This window comes from Artibeus jamaicensis, unplaced genomic scaffold, assembly GCF_021234435.1.
Source record: "Artibeus jamaicensis isolate MK-2021 breed Jamaican fruit bat unplaced genomic scaffold, CSHL_Jam_final contig_490, whole genome shotgun sequence".
NCBI classification, from domain to species: domain Eukaryota; kingdom Metazoa; phylum Chordata; class Mammalia; order Chiroptera; family Phyllostomidae; genus Artibeus; species Artibeus jamaicensis.
In genome coordinates this window covers 22,758,987-22,783,972 of record NW_026521861.1, presented here as the reverse complement: position 1 = coordinate 22,783,972, position 24,986 = coordinate 22,758,987, and the positions used below count along the sequence as shown (strand labels likewise).

The window sequence follows — 24,986 nt, the reverse complement described above, 5'->3', positions numbered from 1 at the left end:
GTGGAGGGCCCGACAGCAACCTGCCTGCCAAGCAGGGTGTCTCTTTGGGCTCACTAAAGGAGCCCAACAAACAGGTCTCACGGGTCTGGGGGACCCGTCTCATGCCAGCCCTACCTCAGCATCGCCCTGGGCAAGGAGGCAGGGTGCATTCACTGTGGCTCCCGGGGGCAAACCCGGTCAGGCCCCTGGGTCCCTTCTGGGCATCACTGGCTCTCAGAGGCCCTGCCAGCCACCTGCACCAGGCGTGGGCACTCCGCAACAGCCTCGCCCACTGGGTCTGGGTGCTGCTCCTGGGCCACCCCAGACTCAGCCACAGGCCCTGTGCCACTGGCCACTAGGAGGTGCGTTGGGTCAGCCATTTCTGGGTTTCTGGAGGACCAGACTCCCCAGATCCGACGGAAGCTCTTGAGCACAAAGCAGCAGCCATCTGGAAGGCAGATAATTCCTCATGGAACTTCTGGAGATGCGGCGTGGGGAGCATCCAGGGCTAGGTGGTGGGGCTGCGGGCCCTGCTCTGCCGGCCAGGACACACGACTTTGCAAACCTTTGGTGCACGTGAAGTATTTCCTGACGAGAGCTCTACCAGGCATCACGTTGTCTGCCACGAACCCCACTCCTGCGTCCCTGGTCCTCTCCTGCCCTCGTGTCCCCTCCCCTGCCCTGGTCCCAAAGCCGCCAGTGCCCCCAGGAAGTGTTTCTGGGTAGCTGGCCACACGGTGCCTTCCTGGTGCCAAGACTCACGACACTGCAGACGCCTGCAATTCGGTGCTTTCAATTTCTGAAGCTGTCACTTACCTAACTATACAGTCGCTGCCATTGCTGACACTGGGCAGGGTGCTGTGTCCTGACTCATGAGGCCATTAAGGAGAATGGCCACATGGCAGATTAAGCCGACAGTCAGCAGTAGAAGGAAACTGAGCCAGCATACATGAACTACGTGGGGGTTTTTTAGAAAATGTATTTATTGATTTTAGAGAAAGACATGAAGGGGGAGTGAGACATTGATCTGTTGTTCCACTTATGCATTCAGAGGTTGATTCTTGCAGGTGCCCTGACCAAGCTCAAATCTGCAACCTGGGCGTATCAGGACACGCTCTGACCACCTGAGCTACCTGGCCAGGGCCTGAAGCATGTGTTTTTAAAAACCACAGCAAACAGCTACATTATTCTCTTAAACGCCCAAGAGGTGATTTTCCCCCCAGGCTATATTTTGAAATTTCTCACCCTGCCCCCAGTGAGCCCGGTTTTCCTGTCTGGGTGGAGAGCCGCAGCCCCAGCCCCAGGCGGGGCCAGGCGCTGGGCGCTGGGGGCCCGTTGAAGCGATTCTGTGGGGTTAAGTGGAGCCGAAACAAGACACAGCTGCACAACTTCTCGCCAGAGCATTAAGGACACGCCCAAATCAGCCAGCAAGGAAGTCAGGGAGCTGAGAAGGGGGCCGGAGGAATGCATCTCACGCGTGGCAAAGCAGAGGACTAGAAGACACCAGAGCCATCGAGACACATGGAGGACAGAGTGACAACTGTAACACACACTTAGTTGGAAGATGAGAAAGAGAAGGGACAGACGGGGTAGAGGCAACATTCGAAGAAAAACCCAGCGAAGAGCAGCTGCACAGACAGGCGTCTCCACCTCACACACCTGCCTGGAGCGCCAAGGATGAAGGCAAACTCTTCTAAAGAACGGCCAGGCTGACACCTGAGTTCTCGGCAGTGACCGTGAGCGCTGCGCTGTGCCATGGGGCGTGTCCAACGTGCGGCGGGAAAACCGCCAGGCCCTGTGTGCCTGGCAACAGCATCTTTCAGGAACAGGATCATAAAAGCTTTTTCAGGCAGATGCAATCGAGAACTTTGTTAGCACTGACTGTCGCCAAAGGAAGTTCTAACCACAGATGTTTGGCAGAGGTAAGAGCTCCCACACACCGTGGGGGTTTAAACAGACAGACCGCTGGACCCACAGCCCCGATGCCCCGTGGGATCGGACAGGCCAGAGGGCAGGGACGACTCTGGTCGGGGAAGGGCAGGGGAGGGCGGCGTTCGAGAGTCCGCAGTCCTTGTCCTGTTGGGGGAAGGGCAGAGACGGTGATTAACCTTAGACCTGAACCAGGGAAGTAACGTTTTGATGTAATGCTAACACTTCTGGGAAAACTACTGAAATAATTACGAGAGTGTCTAGCTCCCCAAAAAACAACGAGAAAAGCTCATTTCACCTGAAACAAGGCACAAAAGGGAGAAAAGGAAGGAGGCAGGAGGGGGCAGAGCGTCTGCCCGTGGGGAGCCGGACTGCGGGGCTGGCGTGGGTCTGTGAGGCAGACGGACCTGCTGCCGGAGCCGCACCCCGTGTGCTGGTGCTGACCGACGCTGCGCCCGGCTCCTGATGCGACTTCGCGGCAGTTGGGGAGGTGCAGCCGCCCCCACAGGCCGGGTCACCCAGATGCTGAAATGCTGCGTGTTTCACGTAAAACCAAGTGTGGCTGCCACGCTTCCTACCACAAGCAGAACCCATCACACTGGCGGCTCTTCCACTCATCGGCCACACCCTCGCAGAGTTTTATGTTCCATGTTCCAGAAGAAACACTGAGACAAAAACAAGTCGCCTTCTAGGCAGGGTGCCGCTGCGGTGGGCACCCAGGACCGACAGCCCCCCGACTGTGACACACAGGCCTCCGTGGCGGCCCAAGTGCTCAGAGTATGCGCCGCAGACGGCTGTGCTGGAGAGGCAGGGTCTGCGAGGGGGGTGGGTGGGCGAGCGGGGCTCCCGCACGTTACCCCCTTCTCTAGGACGGGACCCTGGCAGCCCTGGTGTGACCCTCACCAAGGCCGGCCCCCCTCCATCAGGAGAAGTGTTTGTGGCTTCTCTCCAACACACTAGCACCTGCACTTAAGGCTCCACCCTTTCCCCCAGCACCCGGCAGCCTGGGAGGGGTTTGCGAGGTGTGGCATTGCTATGTGACGTCCGAGACACCCCCCAGGTCTCTCAGGGCTTCAGCGGTGGCTGTCAGAGCTGGGCAGCTGCCTGTGGCCAAACCCAGAGCCAGGACAAGAGCAAGTGGAGGGGAGCGGGGAGGGGGAACCCTCTGCTGTTGGCCCAGCCCAAGTGGGGGCACAGAGCCAGCATGGAAGCACCCCAGGCACATGCCCGCTACGGACGAGGCATCTGGGGGAGGCCCGCCGGAGCCCCTGCCCTGCCGGGCCGAGGGCAACACCCTTATGTGATTGAAACAGTGCTGACCATTGTTTGTGTCCACGCACTGGAGTCCACACACGGGCCTGGCCTCTGTGCAGCTGCCTCCTTGGCTGCCCGCTGACCGTCGGTGAGGGGACTGCAGCCTCCGAGCTCTGCTCCGCTCCTGCCAGGAAGATGCCAGCCAGGCACTGTAGTCCTGGCGCCGGCCCCCACCTTCCACCTGGCACTGCCCCTCCTCGGGGGGGCCACCCGGCTGGTGCTCCTCCTCCAGCACAGGCAGCCTGCCTCAGAGCAGGGTCCACTCACACTGCAGGGCAGGCCAACCCAGGCGGGACCTGTCGGACAGAGGGCGTTGCACCCACTCCGCCGGCCAGAGGTGCCGAGACTTCATCGTAAGTCTTCGTGATGACTCAACGCTGAACACAAAGTGCTCCCGTATGATCACCTCTCTTTCTCAGTCTAGTTCCGTAGCATGGAAGTGACGACTGGAGACCGCTCGAGTACACCATTTGCTTTGAAAGGGCATCGGTGGGGTGGCCCCCACAGAGGGAGGTGGGCTGGAGCGCAGGTCAGGGCCACCCCAGGAACCGCAGTCTCTCACTGCTGCCGCTGGCTGCTGCTGCCACCCGGCCACTCGCTCAGGGACTGAGACTCTGAGGTGGCAAAGGTCTGGTGCTCGGGCAGCTACACAAGTAGGCGAGAGACAAAGCTCACTGCTGACACCGTGTCCACCGAGGGTGCCAGTCCCACCCCCGCGAGTGCCTCCTTGGCCTTGGTCATCACTGGTGCTTGTTTCTTTTCTTGGTGCTTTTAAACCCACGTGCTGCGCCGTGGCCAAAACAGATGGTAGAAGGTATTCTGAAACGGAAAAAAGTCTTCAGGCTGGAGCCGCACCCTCTGCCCACCAACAGCCCAGTCCCTAAGAGCAGCCGTGTGTGTGTTCTCGTTCCAGAATGCTCGTGCTCTCTCTCGCTCAGGGAGCAATCCTGATGGCGGCTCGCTCTCCTCGCAGATCCTGCTCCAGGCTCCGGGGCAGCTCCCTCTGCCTCTGGCCAGCCTCTGACCTGCTTCCTGTGGGCACTGGCTCCCGCCCAGCTCCCTGGGTGACTTCCCGTCACCCGCCCCGTGCTGAAACCCTGCCTGCCCACTGGCATCTGGACTCACTCTGTGGCCAAAGCAGGAGCAGCTGCATGAAGGCAGCTGAGGAACATGGGTCCTTCTTTCTGTCACTTTGGATTCATTTGAGAGTTTTTCATTTGCCCAACGTTTTCCTCAAGATTAGATTTGAACTCAAGTTTAACCCAATAAAAGCACAATTAATACTAGACACAGACTCATTCAACTGCACCTTCAGCGATCGCAACCAAGCGCCTCTCCGTCCAGAAGGAGCAGTGCTCCGCAGTCCTGCACTGCAGGGCTTTTGGAAGCAGAGTGAGCAAGAGACACTGAGCTATCCTCCGGAAGTGCTAACGGCCAGGCTTCCAACTCCCGCTGAAGCCCACGCCAGAGCAGCATCTGCTTCTCCCAGGGTCAAACCCACAATTCTCCACGTTCAGAACCTCAGAGCTGTCAGCTACTGACCTGCGGCTGTAGGCCCGCCTCTCACCCGTGGGCTCTGCGGGGGGCAGTGTGTGTTCAGAGCAGACTTCCATGGCGTCCCCTTCCGACTGCTTCCTGTTGTCCCCCGGGGCTCCTGCTGACACTTGCAGGGAGGCTGTGGGCGTGGCCGGGCTGCGGGAGGCAGAGAGTTGAGCGGGGCTCCACAGTGGGGGGCACAGCCCCATCCACCCCAGAAGTGCACTCGTCAGGAAGAGACCATCTCTCCTGCTGAGGCGCTTCGCCACTATTTTGGTGTCACGTAACTGTCAGGCTACCAGGACAAGGCGAAGGATTCCTGCAAGGTCAAATGTGTGTGTGGACGCTATAAACACGACACTTTATGAATTTAGGTACAACCACTGCCTTCAGAAGGGTGTTTTCATGGTGCCCTGTGATAAATGCCAAGGGACAGTGACAGAAATCTTTTCACACCAGTGAGGAATTTACTCAAACTAACTATACAGTGTTGAGAGTCTCCTCCCTAATACTGGCGTCTGGACCCAGCATAGGGTTTTTGTCCTAAAATGACCTCTCCGTAAAAAGGGAATTCCCTCCTACTCAAGGCCTTATAAAAACCTCCCACAATGCAGCGAGTCCTTGCAATTATTTTAAACAGCAAAATCCTGTTTGGGGAAAACAAGTATATCTGAAAATACGACTTTCAATATGGTTTTTAGATGGTTATGAAGATCTACCTGAGAGAATCGGTTTAAAAAGAGGCCAAGAAACACAACGCAAACCTCAGAGCCACTCGCAGGGGCATCTCCCCACAGTGCACCCCAAACAGTCGAGTGTGGTAAAGGGCTGTGGTCAAGCTCATCAAAATATCGACAGGACAAATGAAAAGCCAGAGGGCCCCACGTGGAGCTCATGGGGCCGGGACAAAGTCCCAGAGGCTCACAGAGCAGGTGATGTGCAAGCGGAGCCGATGTGCTGGGCACAGGTCAGTTACAACCTCACGAAACGTGAGTGCAGACAAAGACAGCGACATCCTAAACGCCCCAAGGGAGGCACCGAGATGGCAACCCAGTGACTCCCTGCAGAGCTGGGGAACCAGACTGTCCCCTTCAGCCCTCCCTCCAGCAGGGTAGCTGCACACAGGACAGGCCCTTACCTGCTTACCACCTGTGGACAAGAGCTCCAACTTGTCAGGGTTTCTGTTAACCGCAGCCAAATACGACAGTAAGGGACCCGGTGCCTATAACCCCAAAGGCTTCCCTGACTTCAGGGGTGGCCACATCCTGCAGCGTCAGCATGCGCATCACTGCACGTACCCTCTGCTTTCCTTTGGTTTATCAAACCGGAAGTCCGCAGGGTACAGGTGACGTCTCACCAGGTGATCTTTCCTCTCTTTGCTGGTCTTGAACTTCTCTGTGCAGCCTTCTACCAAGCACTGATACTGAAATAGAAATGGTGTTCCCCCTACCCATAGGGTTGGGACCAAGGGTCGGGAGGTACCCCCTGCTCTTGCCTGGACCCCGGAGCAGGGAGCTCTGCTTCTCAGGCAGACAGCTCCAGTCCAAGGCCCCCCCAGATGCTGTGTCACCCACCATGTGCTGTCTCTCGGACAAGATCTGAAACAAGGAGTCGTGCCACTCCAGGATGTGGATGTCCAGCAGGTGCCCCGAGGGGAAAGTCCGCTTGCAAAAGGAGCACGTGTTTCTGTGCAGAGTGTGGTAGTGGTGCTCATAGTCCTCCAGGGTGTCGAAGACCTGGCAGCAGCCGGCCACCTGACAGGTGAACTCGGGCACCCTGGCAAAGGAAACCGCTGCTCACTATGAATATTAGGTTGTCGACAACTTCCCTTTAAGTAGCCTGTAAAACTTCGGATATTTTTTTGCAGTGAAATTTTTACAGGCCACCCAGGTGAAGGCGAGGTCAACAAAGCGGGGCTTGGACGGTGGGCCAGGCGGAGGGCGCATGACCAGGGAGGGGCTAGGGACCCGGGAAGGGGGCGAGGTGGGGAGCAAAGAGGGGTGGCGCGGAGCGCAAAGCAGCTCACCTGGGCCTCTCCGGCGACTCGGACACTTGTGTGAGCACGTCCTGGAGGTAGAGGTGCCGCTGTACGTCCCCGTCCTGCAGGACACATGCCGTGGGCACAAAACTAGAGATTCCACCCACCCGGTATCCGGCCCACTCCCGCCTTAGTCCCGCCCCGCCGGACAACGTAGACCCCGCCCATTCCCCGCCCCACGGCTTTAAGGCCCACTCCCAACGACTACCCTGTCCCTCGTTTCTCGTACCTCGAAGAACTCGTGCTCCTGCGGGAATCGCACCAAGCGGGCCGCGAAGCGGAAGGGTGCGGCCCCGGCGGCAGGGTCCCGCTCCACGGGCAGCGGCTCCGCCGCCCCAGGGCCGGCCACTAGCCGGGCGTGCAGCGCGGGCGGCAGCTGCATCATCCCGCGCCAAAAGGCCTCCCTCACCTGTCGGCCACCGTCCTCGAGCCGGCAGGGGCGGGGCCGGACCTGACGTTGAGAACCACTTCCGCTTCCGGCGCAGGCCTGGCGGCGGGTTTCGGCGGGCTCCAGCGGTTGCGCGTCGCCGGTGGTGAGTACGGCGAGTGCATCTGGAGCGGCAAGGTTCTTCCCGAAGCCCGTGGTGCAAAGGCTCGCGCCCGTCCTCCGACTTCTCCCCGTCCCCGGAAAGCTGGGGTTCTATTGGAAGCCTCTGCTTAAAGTTCTTCGTTGACTCCCCATTCCGAGTCCTGGGGCCGTGTCCTGGCGGTCGGTCCCTGCGCTCCGTCTGCCTTCCAGTCTCCTCCGGCCGCTCAGCGGCGGTGCCCGGTGCCCGCGGTGCAAAATCGGACACATAGGGCCCCCCCAGGGCGCTCAAGCGGCGGGTGGGCCCGGTGCTTCCAGGCGCCCGCGGCTGCGGGTTCCTGTCTGCGCCTCCTGGTTGCAGCAGCTGCTGCGCTGGCGACCTGGGCACCAGCCTGTGCCTCCTCTGCCCTCCCGCTGGATGGGAACCAGTGTTGGATGTTTGTGTCCGGTGAACAGCAGTTGCATCCAGAGAACTTGTTTCCCATCCCCAGAGATCACAGTTACGATTAAGATTCGTGAATGAGATATTTACCTGGCCGGGGAGATACCATGATCACGAAGGTGGTTTTTCCCAGGGCGAAGCTTATCCATTGCAGTCCGGATATGCTGACCCCTGCGATTTCCCCAAATGTGGGAAACTTGACTGCATAATTTGTAGTAGTGGGGGACTGCGTTCAGGCCCTCCTCTAAAAAGAAAAAAAAAGACTCCCGACTGATTAGTGGTGGCTCCTGTGCCAGTGGCAGAGACCACTGGTAGCACAGTGGTCCCAAACCTCTTTTGGATCTGAGACCCTTTAAGAATCTGTTGAAAGACAATCTCGGGAAGTTCACAGACAGAAATGATTCTGCTCCGATCCCAGCAGTTGTTGTTCGTGGACCTGAGTTGGGAGCGTGTGTAGGTAGATTGACCTGTGTGTGTGAAGTGTGTGAAGGTTGCTCCATTTTGTTTTTCCAATCTGCAGCTAACTGCCTGTGTGTCTGTTCACTTCCTCACATCAGCACTGCTGATGGCGATGGCCAGCAGGGCCTGTCATCAGTGGGAGCAGAGCCCTGTGCAGGCCAGTGCTGGTCCCTTGGGCACATCTCAGTTTCAGCCTTGAGGTCAGGGGGTTCCGTGTCTAATGGGGAGGCTCCGGGACATCTGGCCAGCAGGGCCAGCTGAGCAGAGGTGGAACCCCACCCAACTCAAATGCACAGGGAATGGGGAGCACTTGTAGGGAAAGCACCTATATGTGTAGCTTGGGCAAGAGTGGGAGATGTCCCAGGTACCCGAGTGCAGAGAGGGTGCAGACCTGAGCAGCACAGGGTTTGAGAACCAGATGTGGACCTTGTGGGCTGGAGCTGGGGTTTAAATGCCTGTGCTGGGACAAGGGTCGGTGGCTCTGGCTTGTGCAGAGCTCCCTGCACAGACCCAGGACCCCTACTAGGGCCACTGCGTCTGCCTACCAGTGGCCTAGGGCCTGGTGTTGTAGTGGTCACCTGGGGTGAAGGCAGGCCCAGCCTGTGGGTTCATAGTCTGTGCCCACAGGCTCTGGAGCTGAGGCATGGGCCTGGAAGCTGGCTGGAACAGTGGGTCCCCAAAGGCCACATGTGTACTGGAGACAGTGCCCAGGGAGAAATGACAAACGACACCGGGGGCGCCTCCTTCAGGAAGGAGAGGCCTCACCCCAGGAACAAGCCCCAGAGGGCGGAAGGTCCTCAGGAGGTGGTCGTGGTTGTGGTCGTGGCCCAGAGGGGAATCATGCGGCCCACAGGATGGTCTCGTTTCTCAAAGATCTGACGTGGGCCACGTTTGAGTGCTTTAAAGTCTTTATGTTAAAGCGTTTTGTCTTTATAAATAGCTTTCTTCCCACCTTCAGAACACTCTGTGAGGCTGTCTCAGAGCCGAAGCGATGAGTGAATTTCGGATCCACCATGATGTCAACGAGCTGCTCAGCCTGCTGCGTGTGCGTGGTGGGGAGGGGGCCGAGGTGTACATCGACCTGCTGCAGAAGAACCGGACCCCGTACGTCACGACCACTGTGTCCGCACACAGCGCCAAGGTGAGTGCCTGTCCGCGCTACGCAGAGTTCAGCTTGCCCACTGGCCACCCTTCCCGTTTTGGCAATGAGGCCGGAGAGCCTTGGTGAGTCTTCCTGTGGACCCTGCGGCGGTTCTACCCCTCAGTCCAGACAGAGGGGTCTATTGAAAGCTCAGGGAGCCCAGGCCCATCACCACGCCCTCCACCCCCATGATGGGGGCGCGCACAGCTGTGTCTCTGATATGTGGTCACATTGTGACACAGGCATTTCCCTGATGGAAAGGGGAGCTCCTGGGAGTGACCACCTTGAAATCCTTTTCAAGTGAATTATTTTTCTTTATTCAAAATGTATACAATTCTCTCGCCCTGGTAACACGGTTGTGAGAGTGTCATCCTGCTATGCCAAGGTTGTGGGTTTGATCCCTGGTCAGGGCACATATGGGAATGTAAGTATCAATAAGTGGAAAACAGATGAGTGTTTCTCTCTCTCCCCCTCCCCCTCTTTCTCTTTCATTAGAATCAATAAATATCTCTGACTAGTGCGGTTCAGTGGGTTGGCATCATTCTGCAAACCACAGGGTCACCAGTTCAATTCCCAGTCAGGGCACATGGCTGGGTTGCAGGCCAGTTCCCAGCAGGGGACACATGAGGGGCAACCACACATTGATACTCCCTTTCTCCTTCCCCTCCCCTCTGAAAATAAGTAAATAAAGTTTAAAAAAGAAGAGGTATATTCCTTTTAAAAATTATAATCAGAATAGAACCCCTGAACCTGAATATGACGCATTTCAGAGGGAACAGAGTAAAGTGGGCGCACGGACCCGCAGGGGAGAAACGCGTGGTTGTCTGTGGGGACAGGGAAGTGGAGCACGAGGGAAACCTGGGGCGGGTGTGCTTTCACGAAGTGGGTGATGCGTCATCTCAGTTTTATTGCAGTGATGTGTGGTCGATTGTTCAGCCTAACTGACTTCACTGTATTTGGGCTGTGTGTTCAATTTTTGGAAGATGTTTTTACAGTTCTTCATTATCATCACTAATTCATTCATGTTTGTGCTTTTGAGGTTAAAATAGCGGAATTCTCTCGTACTCCAGAAGACTTCCTGAAGAAGTACGATGAACTGAAGTCTAAAAACACACGGAACTTGGACCCACTGGTGTACCTGTTGTCAAAGCTCACGGAGGACAGAGAGGTAGCCGCCGTCGCGCTCGGGGTCCTGCGTGTGTCCAGGGAGTGTGCACGGCGGGGCGGGGCTAGTGAGTGTTTTAAGCCCGTGGACTTCGGCAATAGAAGTGGCACCGCACGAGTCCGTGTCACTGGTGCTTCTCCCGCCGCTTGGCCACGCTGTTGCAGCAGACGACAGACCTGGGAGGGGCTGAGAGTTGCTGTCTCTGGGGGCTGGGTTTCGGTGGTTGTCTCACGCCTTCATTTGTTAATGTACGTCGTGTGTGTGATACATGTGACGCTAAGAAGAGCACGTTTCGGGCACCCAGGGGCTTGTTGGGTCCTTCCCCCTGCTGCCCGAGGCCCCCAGCCTGTTCAGGGGTAAAGGCGTAGCCGGCACCTGCTGACCTCTAGTGCCGGGAGCGGAGTGGGGGCTGGGCTTGACCAGGTGTAGAGGAGGGGCAGTGCCCTGGGCACAGCGGTTGGGGATTGGCTGTTAAAGCCACTGTGGGGTGGTGTTCTGTGCTAGTGGAGTGCGTGGTGCCTTGGGGCAGGAAGCTTTGAGAGACCAGACTCCAACTCCAGGGCTGGCAGGAGCCCGGCTCTGGCCCTCCACGGGGTCATCGGGGCTGGGAAAGAAGGGGGTGGGGTGGCCGTGCCGGGCGGGGCGCACGCACGTGTGGCCCCGTGTCAGGCAGGGCTCTGTGTGTGCAGACGCTGCAGTACTTGCAGCAGAACGCGCGGGAGAGAGCCGAGCTGGCAGCCGCGGCTGCGGCCGGCAGCACCACCAGCCTCAGCACCCCTGCCCCGGCCACCAGGATCTCCCTGCAGGAGCTCGAGGAGCTGAGGAAGCAGCTCGGCAGCGTGGCCGCGGGCTCCACATGGCAGCAGGTACTGCGGCCCCCGCTTGCAGGCCCACACTCACCGCCACAGGGGCTGAACGTTTCACCGTCGTCTGTTAGAGGCGGGTCTGAGTGCTGACCATGACTCGCTGTGTGTGGACAAGGGTCAGGACGGGGGGCGGGGGGTTCTCACCCAGGGCAGTTGGCCCACCTGCTAATGCAAACTGCAATTCCCCATTTCCCTCTGTTGGTCTTGGACAACTTCTCTATTTTAAAAGGTATTTCATAGACACTTTCTGTACAGTTTACCCTGTACTTACGGCTTTTCTTGGTTTTAAAGTTGTGCCCTGCCCTGTTCTCTTGATGTACGTCTGTTTGCTAATGGCGCTGTCTCTGGCCTTCGAGCCCCACAGAGCTGTGTCCCCGTGAGGGTCCAAGCTTAGTTTGTTGAGCGCAGCCACTGTGACCAGGACAGTGGCCAACAAGGGTGGGGCATGTCCTATGTCCATCAGCTCACAAAGCTGTCACGCTGGTAACCCATGTGACAGATGAGGAAACCGAGTTTGCACGTGCCCTCTTCATGCCTGAGCCCGCCCTTTGCAAAGCCAGGCCCCCGGGAGGGCCACTGCTCCGTGCGAGTGCCTGCAGCCAGGCCTCCCTGGGCGGTGCTCTTCATCTGTTCCTTGTCTCCAGGGGCTTGGGTGGGGGGCACCTTGTCTCCAGCCATGTGTTTCTGGGGCCACGTCTTTGCCCAGCAGGTCGTGTGTAGGCCACCAGAGAAGGCGTAGGTGTTCCCAAGGGTCAGCCTTCCCTGGTGAGGTGTCCTTGCTGCCGGCACTGCCGGCTGGTCTGTGGGCCCTGCACAGACTGACACCCTGTCGAGGACCCAGGCCTCTGTCCCTTGCGCTTGTGCACTTCCTTCCCGAACCCTCGTGTGCTTAGGGACTGGCTTTCTCAGTGCCGCTGGTGTTAGTTCTAACTGTTGGCACTGAACGTGAATCTTCATTTTTGTCTTTAAAAATGTTCCCACCAGTCTCTAGAACTTACAAGAAAGATGCTCCGAGACAAGCAGAACAAAAAAAATTCAGGCCATCGCCTCCCTGTCTTCCCTGCGTGGGTGTACGAGAGGCCCACACTGGTTGGGGACTTTCTGACCGGCTCGGGTGTAAGCACAGATGCAGCTGCGCCTATAGGTACTGGAAGCGTGTGCCTTCAGCGGCCTGTGCGGTGGGCCCGTGGGTGGGTGGCTGCTGTGCTCGGAGCCCGTGCTGCGCCCACAGGCGGGTGGGTGGGCGTGGGGCTGTGCCGTCACGCTGTTGGGCCTCGGTCTCAGATGCCCTGGGGCAGTTCTCAGAGACACCTTCTCCTGGTGCTGCCTCCGGCTCCCCACGTGTGGCCATCGGTCCAGGTGAAAGGGAGGTCTCCGTGGGTTTTCCGGGGCTGGGGGCATCGGGGCTGGGAGGCACTGGGGGGCAGTCCTCCATGGCTTCCTGGGACTGCCCTCAAGTCTGCGGGGTCGTCGTGAGGGAAGCCTCTCGCGCTGTGTGTTGATGGCAGAACGTGACCGTGAAGAAACCCCCTTCAGCCCAGAGCAGCGTGTGCTCACTGCTCACGCTCAGCTCCACTGGAGACGCTTGTCAGGGCCCCGAGTGTGCTCCCGTGTGGGGCGCGGACCTGGGGCAGGGGTTTCTTTTTGTTGTTTTTTTTTTAAGGTTTTACTGCCTCTGACTAGTGTAGCTCAGTGGATTGAATGTGGGCTGTGAACCAAAGGGTCGCCAGTTCAATTCCGAGTCATGGCATGTGCCTGGGTTGCAGGCCAGGTCCCCTGTAGCGGGTGCAAGAGGCAGCTACACATGGGTGTTTCTCTTCTCTCTCCATCCGTTCTCCTCTCTCTGAAAATAAATAAATAAAATACTATATAGGGGAGAATGGAGGGAGAAAAGACAGAGAGGAACATCGTTCCGTTGCCTCTCCCAGGCCCCCAACTGAGGACTGGACCACGATCCAAGCAAGTGCCCTGACTGGGCATTGAACTGGCGACCTTTCAGTTCACAGCCTGGCCCTCCATCCACTGAGCTACACCAGGCACAGCCTGAGTGTAGGGGTTTCTACCTGATCAGTGTTTTCAGGCTCTGGTAGACTGGCCTGGGCTCCCTGGCCTGCCTGGGTAGCGCCTTCTGTTCTGGTGGCTTTGCAGAAGCCACCGGTGCCCCAGTGGGGTCAGTTGAAGCCGAATGAGCAGCTACTTCTTACCTCTGTAGTTATCTGAGCAGAGCGAGGGAGAACGTGACTTTTGGCGGGTAGGTTACGGGAACGGGGCTCAGGCCGGGCGAGCGGCCCCAGCGGTGTCTGCGGCCCACAGGCTCACTGCCCCTGGCCTCCCAGGAGGCAGCCATCGTGGAGGACCTGCTCTACGTGCTGGTGGGTGTGGACGGCAGGTACATCACTGCCCAGCCCCTCACTGGGAGACAGAGCCGGACCTTCCTTGTGGACCCCAACCTGGACCTGTCCATCAGGGAGCTGGTGAACAGGATCCTCCCAGTGGCCTCCAGCTACTCCACCGTGACCAGGTGGGCGCTGGACACTGGCCTTCCTGGACACATTGGGCTCCGAGCACACGTCGCCCCAGCGTCACTGGTGGCCGGACACTGAGGGCCTCGGGCGGGTACAGGGAGCCCAGTCCGTGTGTGAGAGCGAGAGTAGACGTTGGTGCTGGACGCAGAACGCCTGGCCTCACCTGGACGTGAAGCACCTGCTGCTTCTCAGAGCCGCCAATGCCTCCTTCCCTAGGTTCATTGAGGAGAAGTCTTCCTTCGAGTACGGGCAGGTGAACCAGGCGCTGGCGGCTGCCATGCGGACCCTGGTGAAGGAGCACCTGATCCTGGTGTCGCAGCTGGAGCAGCTGCAGAGGCAGGGCCTGCTGTCGCTGCCGAAGCTCTGGTTCTATGTGCAGCCGGCCCTGCGCACTGTGGACATCCTGGCCTCGCTCGGTGCGTCCCGGGGAGACCGCGGGGTGGGGTGGCCACTCCTGGTGTGAGGATGAGGTGGGTCTTGTCCCTGTGGCTGTGAGGCCAAAGCAGTGTTGCTTCGTGGGTCACTAACTCGTGGGAGGAAACTGGAAGCTCTTGTTGGCAAACTGTATGACCGGCTGTAGCTTTGCAGTTTGGGTGCATCCTCCAAAGAGGCCCCTGTCCTGTGGGGAGCTGGAGGTCAGGCTCTGCGTGGCTTTTGCTTTCGGTGCTGAGTGCCGCCTCCCCTCCCAGCCACCTCCGTGGATAAAGGCGAGTGTGTCGGGGGGGCCACCCTGAGCCTCCTGCACGACCGGAGCTTCAACTACACGGGAGACAGCCAGGCGCAGGAGCTCTGCCTCTACCTGACCAAGGCCGCCAGCGTGCCCTACTTCGAGATCCTGGAGAAGTGGATCTACAGGGGCATCATCAACGACCCGTACAGGTGGGCCCGCGGGGGTGCCCCTGGGCTCCGTGGTGCGGGCTCCAGTGTGACGGGTTTCAGCGCATGAGGCGAAATGTGTCAGCTCACAGGGTTCTGCTGCGTCGAGGTGTACTTTCCAAAGCATTTTAAAATAAGTTTGTGGTCCACGAATAGTTCCTCTACTAATGACCCCAAAACAAAAGCAGGTGTTCTGGGCTGAGTGAGGAGGGCCATCCAGGCTCCTGGGGTGTCGGTGACACTTGAGATGGGATGGGAGGCGTGGGCTCAGGGGCGACAGTGCTGGGTCGGGTCAGAGGCCCCAGTGGAGATGAACCGGCCTCCCCCCGGCTCTGGCCGCGGTCTCCTTGCCGCCCTGTGTGGTTGGCAGGGTTGGAGACTGAGGCTGTGCTCAGCCCCACGGTCGCGATTAGGACACCTGTGTGCTGCTCTCAGCGAGTTCATGGTCGAGGAGCACGAGCTGCGGAAGGAGAAGATCCAGGAGGACTACAACGACCGCTACTGGGACCAGCGGTACACGGTGGTCCAGAGGCAGATCCCCTCCTTCCTGCAGAAGATGGCGGGCAAGGTGCTCAGCACAGGTGAGGCCCGGGGGGCCTGTGACTGCGTCCCTGGTGGGGGGCTGCGCCGGCCTCACTCTGGCTCTGGGCCCTGGTTGATGGCACTGTGTTCCCTGACCCTAGGAGGTTGTCGCCACAGGTGCCTCTCCTCCTCCTTCACCGTGAACTTTCTGGAACTTTGTTGCTACCTAAAGGGAACCTTGCTTTGCTCACAGCACTGACACGTGTGTAGGTTTCCACACCAGCCCCCAGGCCCCTGGTTCTCTGCGGACACCGGCCGGCTGTCCCGCAGGCCCACGGAGCCCTGACGCTGACGCCCAGACGCAGCAAGCCCCACTTCACACACCAGTTACGAGCGTTGGGGTCCCTGGGCCACTGGCACTTCTGTCCAAGGTGACTACAGATCAGGGCTCCCCATGACCCCTCCCTGGGTTTTGTTTCTCGATAACCTGGCAGAGCGGCTCACAGAACTTGGGAGCCCTTTACTTTGTAGGTGACTGGTTGATGGTAAAGGGCGCCAGGTGAATAGGCAACCTCCCCTGAAGATGTCGGGGGTCCCCCAGCACAGGAGCCTCTGTCCCTGTGGAGTCGGGGTGAGCCGGCTCCTGGCAGGTGGACATGCTCACTGATCACCTGAAAGCTCTTCACACCCTCCTCGGGGCTTTGTGGACGTCTCATGTTTGGGGCACAGCAGGGCACATTGGTGGCCTGGCCATCACCTCAGCCCCGGCCTCAGCCCCTTCCCCAGCGCCGGGCGGGGCCGATAGTTGCAGCCGTCTCCTCGCCTGGCTAGTTGCTCGGACCACCAGCCTCACCGTAAAGCTCGCTGGGGGCGGCCAGGAGCCCCCTCGGTAGCGGAAGCTATCATGTGTGTCTTACCCTGCCGTGTCGCACAGCTTCCAGGAAAAGCTGTTGAGGACGCTGGCCCACTGTGTTTCTGGTGCCCTCGCTGGGTCCAGAAGGCGAGTGTGGGCACTGCTCGAAGCCCGGCCGGCTGCCAGGTCTCCAGTGGCTGAGAGTGGCTGTCGGACTGGGCTTGGAGGCGGCTCGGAGTCTGGTTCTCGTGAGGCTTCCGGAGCCCGTCTCCATGGTCTGCTTAGAGTCGGACGTGAACAGTCGCTGCACACCCCACCCCCCGCGGTGACCGCTCCAGCCACAGTTGGTGCCAGCGTCTCCACGGAGGCTGGAGTGGCTTCTCGGAGCCCCCGCCCGGTCTGCCCTCTGGCTTGTGCGTGCCACGGGGTGTTTAATCCACCCCCACCCCCCCGTCTCTCTTCAGGAAAGTACCTGAACGTAGTCAGAGAGTGTGGTCACGACGTCACCTGCCCAGTGGCCAAAGAGGTCATCTACACCTTGAAGGAGCGGGCATACGTGGAGCAGATCGAGAAGGCTTTTAACTACGCGAGCAAGGTGCTGCTGGACTTCCTGATGGAGGAGCAGGAGCTCGTGGCCCACCTGAGGTGCGTGCGTCCCCGGAGCACGCAGCCCCACGAGTGTGGCGAATGACGTGTGGAAGGCGGGCCAAGACCCAGGGCTGCTGGCAGTCCGCCTGCTGTTTCCCAAATGGGCACAGGCCAGCCCTCGTGCAGCCTTACTGCGGACGCCCGAGGACCCTTGCTCCCTGCCTCACTCCCTGCCTGGGACAACCCACACCCAGGCCCCGTCTGCGCCCCACAGCCACCCCTTTCTGGCAGCACGCCCTGCAGGCCCTGGCCTGGTGGTCCTGCCCGAGAGAGCTGTTCACTGCGCTCACCGAGAGCTGTCCACGGTCACAGTCACGCTGACTGTGGTGGCTGAGCCCTCTCCCCGCGCGGGACTTTCTCTTCTCGGTCATTGGCCAGCGTTGCTCCCGAGTGCGGCTGGTCTCGGGAACAGCCTCCCTGATGTCCGCTGGTCGCCTCTCCCAGGTCCATCAAGCGCTACTTCCTGATGGACCAGGGAGACTTCTTCGTGCACTTCATGGACCTGACGGAGGAGGAGCTGAAGAAGCCGGTGGACGACATCACGCCCACGCGCCTGGAAGCGCTGCTGGAGCTGGCCCTGCGCATGAGCACCGCCAACACGGACCCCTTCAAAGACGACCTCAAGGTGGGCCACCTCCCGGGGTGGGGGCGCGCCAGCGCCGGCCAAGGGTGCCTCCTGCCCCAGGTGAGAGGATGGACGGGTTCCCTCCCCGTGCGCTGAATCGGCTCCTGTGCGTTGAGCCATCCTGGCCTCAGGAGTGAGCCCCACTTGGCCGCGGGGTGTGTTCCTTTCTCCACGTGGCTGCATGTGGCTCACCGGTGTTTGTTTGGGACTTTCGCGTCCCTGCTCTTCGGGGACAGTGGCCTGTACTGCCCCTGTGTGTCTCTGTGGTTCCCAGGTAGCCCTGGCCTCGTACCTGGAGAGGGGGCGTGTTCCGTCCTCCCCGGTTTCTGGCGGTGTCGGGAGGGCGGGGTCAGTTCTTTCCGTGTGCGCTGCTTCGCCGGCGAGGTGGTCTCGGCCTCCTCGGGCTGCAGGGCCCGCGTCCGTGTTGGCTGCTGGTGTCCCCAGGCTGGCAGCTGGGATTGGCTCCCACGAGCCTGCTGGCTTCTGTGGGGTTGACGGCGACATCCCTGCTTTCCCGTCTGGTTTCTCATTTGCGTTTTCTCCGCACCCCCTTCTAGTTACTTGAGTTCGGCAAATTCGTTGACCTTTCAAAGAATCAATTTGGGGTTTCGTTGTTTCATTGATATATTTTTTAAGATTTTATTTATTTTAGGCAGAGTGGAAGGGAGGAAGAAAGAGAGGGAGAGATACATCAGTGTGTGGTGGCCTCTTGTGTGCCCCCTGCTGGGAACCTGACTTGGCCCACAGCCCAGGCAAGTGCCCTGACTGGGAATCGAACAGGTGACCCTTGGGTTCACAGGCCGGAGCTCAATCCACTGAGCCACACCGGCCAGGGCTTTCTTCTGTTTTTTTTTTTTTAATCTGCTTTTGTTTGTAAGTTTTTCCTCTCAGACTCCGTCTGCGTGTGTGTGAGGTAGGTGACAGCAGCAGTCAGTGACGAGACAAACGGCGGTGGAGCCCCGTCTCCTCAGACCCGGGGGTGGGACCGTCAGCAGGGCGAGCTGCCTCCTCCTCTCAGGCCTCACAGCCTGGCCGTCAGGTCACACTTCTCCCCGGGTCTCTGCACCTCTCAAATGACACAGGGGCCCCCGGGGGGGCGGGGGGGGCCTGTGGCAGAGGGCCTGTTGCTTAGTAACTGCTGGAGAGCGAGCTACTGCGCACCCCGCCCCACGGTCACTCCCGCTGCTGCCCGCCGGCTCCTTGGGCTCCGCCGGCCAGCGGCAGAGCAGCACCGGAGTCCGGCGGGGCTGGGGTGTCAGGCCTGGCCGAGAGGGAGCTCGGAGCTGAGACTCAGACGGTTCGAGAGACGCTTTGTTCAGAGGGTCGCAGAGGAGCAGAGGTCGCGGGAACTCAGGGAGCAAGTTACTGAGGCCAAGGAAGTGCCCTCGGGGGCGGGCACCCTGCCCCTTCCTCCGTTTCTGCCCTGTTCCTCGCCACGTCCTCCGCTGCTTTGGGTGCAGTTGGTCCTCTTTCCAGTTTGCAGGGTGTGAAGCTAGGCTGCCGGCTCGAGCTCCCGTGTCTGCGGAGGTGTCGCACCTGGGCTGCCTCCGTGCCAGGCTCTCCACGCCCCGTGCAGCTCGGCTCGTCGTGCTGTCTGGTCCCCACTGCGATCTTTTCCACCTGTTTGTCGTCATGGTGTTTAATTTTCACATGTTTCTGACTTTTTCTGTTTTCCTTCTGTTGCCGCCGGCCCGCTTGTCCGCTTGTCCGTCTGCTGTTGGAAGTGGGAAGTCGGGTCTCACCGTGATTGTAGAGCTGTTTCTCCTTTGAGTCTTCAGCCCTCACTCTGGGTACCTGGGGTCTGTGCTGAGGTGCGAGACTGTTTTTGTGGGGTCGATTCCTGGAAGTGAAGTTACTAGATTGAACCTTGTGCCCTGGCTGGTGGGACTCAAGGGGCTGGGTGTCGTCCCACAAAGTGAAAGGTCGCTGGCTCCCTTGCTGGGCAGGGTGCAGCCGGGGTTGTGCGGTCAGTCCCCGGCCGGGCGTGGGAGGGGCAGCCGCCTGTTCCTCACACGATGCCGCCTGTGCTGCCTGCCCCACGCTGAGCCCCCCTTCCCCTCTCAGATAGGGGAGCTCCTGCACCGTCCGAGCGGGCGGTTGGCACTTGGTAAACGTTTGAATGCGTTGGCGTCAGGCACAGCACAGCCTGGATGGTCGTCCGGTCTGCCCGGAGCTGTCCTCTCTGGCCTGGGCCTGGGGCACGTGGGGGGGTCCCTAGGAGCGGGGTTCAGGTTTACGCGGTGCACCCTGTAGACCCTCGTTCACACAGTCCTCTGTCTGTAGTTTTCTTTTTCTACTTTAATGGGAAGTGGTTTCATCCCTGAAGTTTCTCTGGAACGGCCGGTTCTCGGAGCCAGTCTCCGAGATGCAGAGGGCCGCACGCCAGTCCTAGGCTGCTTTCCTGGCTGATCGGCACAGGTGGGCGGGCATCGGGGCCCGGTGCTTTGTTTCGGTGAGTCGTACAAAACTGAAACCCGATGTTAGTTACGGCTGTCGTGCACTATCGCGCTGCAGGTGAGAGCGCGGTGACGAGCGCTCACTGGCTGGCCACGAAGCTCGTTGGCTTTTCCGTGGGTCAGCTCCGGCAGCACTTCGTCGTCTTCAGCGTCGTTGTAAACAGTCTCCTTAGGTTGCGTCATGACAGCTGTCGCATCAGTGCACGTTTTTTTTAAAGTAAGAGGCATTGAAAGCTTCTTAGGGTTTTTTTGTGTTCATTTTTGTTTTTAATTTTAAGATTTACTTATTTTTAGAGAGAAGGGAAGGGAGAGAGAGAGAGAAGGAGAGAGAGAGAGAAACATCCATGTGTGGTGGCCTCTCATGCGCCCCCTACTGGGGATCTGGCCTGCAACTCAGGCATGTGCCCTGACTGGGAATCGAACTGGTGACCCTTTGGTTCGTGGACCCAAGCTCAGTCCACTGAACTACACCAGTCAGGTCTCAGTGTGCATTTTTAAAAACTCACCAAAGTTGGTGAGTTTTTGCGTAACCATTTTAATATTAAAGGTGAAAGGAATTACACAACATTTTTGGCATATTATGGTCTATTATTTCGAGAAAGGTAAAAAAACTGAAAAGCAAAAAAGATTTGTGCAGTGTATAGAGGAGGTGTTGTGACTGTTTGAATGTGTCAGAAGTGGTTTCATGCCAGATTTCTTGCTGGACGATGCTCCACGGTCAGGTAGAGCAGTTGAAGTTGACAGGGATCAAACTGAGACACTAATTGAGAACATTCAACGTCATGCCACGCAGGAGACAGGTGACATGCTCAGAACATCCAAATCAGTCAGGTTATTAGTGAAAATGAAGTGTTTTTTATTTTGCAGAGGAACACTTTCGTTAAGCGGACTTCCAGACCACCCCAGTAGAAAGCGAGGAAGGGCCCGTACCCAAGGCTCCGGTCTCTCTGTCCCCCAGATCGACCTGATGCCTCACGACCTCATCACTCAGCTTCTGCGGGTGCTGGCCATCGAGACCCAGCAGGAGAAGGCGATGGTGCAGGCCGACCCCACGGAGCTCTCGCTGAGCGGCCTGGAGGCCTTCTCTTTTGACTACGTGGTCAAGTGGCCCCTGTCGCTGATCATTAACAGGTGAGCGGGGTCCCTTGGGCAGTGTCCAGGCTTGCAGGAGGAAGGGTCAGACGGGCCCGCCCCTCGGCTCGTTCTGCCACCATGTGTGCTCTGTGGGGTCGCCCCGTGGGTCTGGCCAGGGTCCCCGCCGGAGCCCCGTCACAGTGCCGGGTGTGGGGGACCCCGTGCCCTCCTCCTCCGCAGGAAGGCCCTGACGCGCTACCAGATGCTGTTCCGGCACATGTTCTACTGCAAGCACGTGGAGCGGCAGCTCTGCAGCGTCTGGATCAGCAACAAGGCCGCCAAGCAGCACGCGCTGCACTCCGCCAAGTGGTGCGTGCCGCCCCCACTCGGGATGCGGTCCCCGTACGCACACCCAGGGTGCGCGTGGCAGTTGCCGTCCACAAGCAGCTCTGGCTCTGTCCCCCATCCACCTGCACAAACCCGAGGGCTGGCTGCTTCTCTGGGCGGGACCCCCTGAGGACCTCAGTTCCTCCCAGGGCGGGAGCCTCGAGGTGGCGGCACCCTGCCCATTAGAGCCCAGGCGCTCCGCCCGCTGGTCTGTGGCCCCTGAGTGGTCTGTGCCTGTGTCTGAGCCCCAGGCGGCATGTCCCGGGTGCGGCTCAGGGCAGGTGCACCTGCGACCCCCGGCCCTGGTGCAGATGGCAGCTCCTGCGACCTCTGCCCCCCTAGGTTTGCCAGCGCCTTCACCCTGCGGCAGCGGATGCTGAACTTTGTCCAGAACATCCAGTACTACATGATGTTTGAGGTCATGGAGCCAACCTGGCACATTCTTGAGAAAAACCTGAAATCCGTGAGTTCTGATGCACTTCAGCGGCTCTAGAGTGGCCAGCAGCATCCCACAGTGGAGGGTCTTCAGAGAGGAAGGTGCTGGGTCAGGTCAGGGTGGCGGTGCCGTCAGCGAGGCCGCACTCAGAGCCCCGTAAGGAGAAGTCGCGCCTGTGCACACGCTGTCCTTCCTCGGGCGACACGGGTGGTGTCGGGGGGCGTCTGCTCCACAGATGCAGCCCCAGGGTGGGGCTGTTTGACAGCACGGGGGCCTGCCCTTTGCCGGGAGCTCTAGAGCCTCATGTCGGGGGTGGCCAGCCGACCCCCCCAGCAGGTCCTGGGCTCTCTGGGGCTTCTCAGCCGGGAGGCTCCTCACTGTTGGCTGCATTCTGGAAGCAGGAGGTGTCCAGTGGCCACGCCTCCTTCTCTCTGTGGGGATCGAAACCTTAGGCTTCGGGGCGTGTTCAGCGTTATTTCCTTTCGGTGGTGTTGGGAAGTTTTCCCCTAAAAGACCACAGGCCCATTTAAAAACGGAAACAAAGCAAGTGTGCAGCGCCCGTGCCGATGCCAGGCACACGTGGGCACATGTGTGGTTGCTCCCGCAGGCCTCCAACCTGGACGATGTGCTGGGCCACCACACGGGCTTCCTGGACACCTGCCTGAAGGACTGCATGCTCACCAACCCCGAGCTGCTCAAGGTCTTCTCCAAGCTCATGTCCGTGTGCGTCATGTTCACCAACTGCATGCAGGTGCGGCCCGCGGCCCTCCCTGAACACGCACCGGGGTGTCCTGAACACGCTGCCCCTTTGCCAGAGCGTGGCTCTTCTGATGCGGTGTTGGTTGGGCACCTGTCACAAGCCAGGGAACAGAGAACAAGTGTTGGGGGCGGAAGGGGTGACGTGGGGGTCTGCCAGGCTCGCGGGCACGGGGGTGTCTGAGCCGGTGGGGCCTGTGGGAGGGCATGGAGGCGGGAGAGCCCAGGACGTGGTGGCTGGCGACAGTGCACAGTGACCAGTTCTCATTTAGGAGCCGTGTGGGGCTGCAAACCAGGAAACAAGTGTTTTCAGAGAAATTGGTCCCTAAGCCCTTGACAGGCAGCCTGGGGGTGGTGTTGGCTCACCGCAGCCTCCCGAGGGTGCGCCTGCCTGCGTCCCAGGTGACGAGGGGGACGTTCTGCTGGCAGCACACTGGTTATGACAGAGGCACTTTCCCCCCAAGAGGTTCGCGCAGAGCATGAGCCTGGATGACGAGCTGGGCCGCCGGGCCCTGGAGCACATGCTGGGGCCGCCCACGGAGGCCGAGCGGGCGGGGGAGCGGGCCCGCAAGGTGGGTGGCCGCGCGGGTCAGTCCGATGTGTCCTCTGTTCTTCTGAGAGAGCTGACAGGATTCGGGTCCTGACCCCAGAGAACTAAGCTGCTACCACCCGTTCATTTCTGTCTTCCTCTCTACCTTTTAAAAATGTATTACCCATTTCTTATTTTATTTCTTTATTTTTAGAGAGGGGAGAAGGGAGGGAAAAAGAGGAAGAGAAACAACAATGTATGGTTGCCTGTCATGCTTCCCCTTCTGGGGACCTGGCGCACAGCCCAGGCATGTGCCCTCACTGGGAATCAAACCCTCAACCCTTTGGTTCATAGGTTGGCTCTCAATCTACCGAGCCGCACCAGCCAGGGCAAAAGATGACCATCATAAAATTAGGTTCCAAACACAAGCCACAGAAATCTCCACTACCCACCCCAGAGTCCCCCTCAACCCCCAGCATGGCTGTGCTCCAGGGAGGCCCGCTTCCCCTCAGAGTGGAGACAGTTCAGGCTGAGCCGGGTGCCCCAAATGGCCTGGCGCTCAGCAGCCCTCAGGAGAGTCTGTCCTCAATCACCCGTCAGGCCGCTAGCCCCGTGTTCCCCTGCCATCCCCTTGGAGGGGTGCCCGCGGCAAAACCCAGCTGGTCTCCAGAGAAACCCATTCCCTGTGCAGCTCCACCCTAATTCATCTCTGGTCCCTTGAAAACTTCCTGAAACTCATCCTGTGGAAAATACGTAAAAGGAAAACAAAGGCAGGCTGGACTCTGTCTTCCAGCACCTGGCTGAGCACGTGGACTCACCTCCGCTGGCCTCCAGCTTTGAGGCCACTGTCAACAAGTTCGACAAGAACTTCTCAGCCCACCTGCTCGACCTGCTGGCCCGCCTGAGCCTCTACAGTACCAGCGACTGCGAGCACAGCATGGCCAGTGTCATCTCCAGGTGCGAGAGGGGCCCTGGCTCCTTCCCTGGCTCCCTGCCATCCTCGGGTCCCCAGACAGCTGCCGCTGGTCCTGTGTCGTTCCCGACGTGGCAGCGTGCACCTGCTCCCGGGGGGTGCGCTCCCCTGGGTGTGCTGGGCAGTGCGCGCGGGCCCAGGTCAGCCCTGCTCACTGCTGTGCTGCCTGGGCCACTGGATGGGCCCCCACAGCCCCTGCCCTGCATGCCCAGGGCAGCGCCACCCCCTGCTCCTGATGAGCAGTGAGGAGGTGGCCAGGGGAGGGTGGGACCGGGCTGGGCGAGGGGGCCATGCTCGGCTGCACGTGTGTGTGTGCACGTGTGTGTGAGTGTGCCGGTGGCCCCCTTCACCTGTGGGCAGGAAGTGGGGTCTTGTGCAGCCACCGTAGGGTAGGACCCCACCCCGGGCGTCTGCGTCACCCCAGCCCCACCCTCACCCCACAGGCTCGACTTCAATGGCTTCTACACGGAGCGCCTGGAGCGCCTGTCTGCAGAGAGGAGCCAGAAGGCAGCGCCCCAAGTGCCCGTTCCACGGGGGCCCTTGGCCCCCGCACCCACACCCAGAGTCGCTGTCACCGCGCAGTGAGGCCCTTGGCGCCCTGCACCCGTCACAGCTGAAGGGGGGACGAGGTGGCCAATGGGTGCTGCTGCGGATGAGTGAGTTTGGGGTTCTAGTCAGAAGTCCCGGAGTGTGTGCTGCGCTCACTGTTCCATCTCGGCGTGCAGTCTGGACGTCACCTGCACCCAGCTTGCAGCGTCTCTGCGGGCGCGCACCTGTGAGCCCACTGAAGTGGAGCAGGGGCACTTCTGGGGGTTTGTGTTTTGGCTTCAAATAAAGACAGTGCATTTCAGCAACAACAAGGTAAATTGCCAAGATGCCTTGTGGCCGTGAGACTGGGGCTGGGCTCCCCAGAGTCGGCCAGACTCCTCCA

The 24,986-nt window shown here is 59.7% G+C and overlaps 2 protein-coding genes and 1 non-coding gene across 9 annotated transcripts; 2 read left to right on the top strand and 1 right to left on the bottom strand.

Annotated features, from left to right (window-relative positions):
* Positions 1 to 944: 944 nt before the first annotated feature.
* Positions 945 to 7,181, bottom strand: ZNF511 (zinc finger protein 511). Of its 4 annotated transcripts, none has more exons than XR_005084420.2 (7): positions 7,026 to 7,181; positions 6,785 to 6,858; positions 6,333 to 6,534; positions 6,057 to 6,181; positions 4,765 to 4,914; positions 2,316 to 4,041; positions 945 to 2,055 (listed from the first exon to the last, which is right to left on the bottom strand). XR_005084420.2 is itself a non-coding variant. In XM_037159117.2 (6 exons), exons 1-6 carry the CDS (start codon positions 7,179 to 7,181, stop codon positions 3,963 to 3,965), a joined length of 786 nt encoding a protein of 261 aa, XP_037015012.2. In that variant the 3' UTR covers positions 945 to 3,962. The 4 variants fall into 4 exon arrangements, 1 of the variants encoding a protein (XP_037015012.2); XR_005084419.2 differs by having other exon boundaries at positions 945 to 2,573; positions 3,229 to 4,041; XR_005084421.2 differs by having other exon boundaries at positions 3,229 to 4,041.
* Positions 7,182 to 7,204: 23 nt separating this feature from the next.
* On the top strand, positions 7,205 to 24,915 carry TUBGCP2 (tubulin gamma complex associated protein 2). Of its 4 annotated transcripts, none has more exons than XM_053668435.1 (18): positions 7,205 to 7,329; positions 9,182 to 9,364; positions 10,404 to 10,532; positions 11,219 to 11,395; positions 12,380 to 12,539; positions 13,709 to 13,916; positions 14,137 to 14,336; positions 14,610 to 14,799; positions 15,232 to 15,377; positions 16,636 to 16,816; positions 17,264 to 17,444; positions 20,859 to 21,031; positions 21,215 to 21,343; positions 21,704 to 21,824; positions 22,405 to 22,548; positions 23,018 to 23,125; positions 23,876 to 24,039; positions 24,499 to 24,915. In XM_053668435.1, the coding sequence occupies exons 2-18, from the start codon at positions 9,215 to 9,217 to the stop codon at positions 24,638 to 24,640; spliced, it is 2,703 nt and encodes a 900-aa protein (XP_053524410.1). In that variant the 5' UTR covers positions 7,205 to 7,329; positions 9,182 to 9,214; the 3' UTR covers positions 24,641 to 24,915. The 4 variants fall into 4 exon arrangements, with proteins under 4 accessions (XP_053524410.1, XP_053524411.1, XP_053524412.1 ...); XM_037159113.2 differs by lacking the exon at positions 7,205 to 7,329 and adding an exon at positions 7,361 to 8,221; XM_053668436.1 differs by lacking the exon at positions 23,018 to 23,125.
* On the top strand, positions 7,847 to 8,011 carry LOC119059553 (U1 spliceosomal RNA). Its single transcript, XR_005084430.2, has one exon. It is a non-coding gene; the product is annotated as a U1 spliceosomal RNA (small nuclear RNA).
* Positions 24,916 to 24,986: the final 71 nt, after the last annotated feature.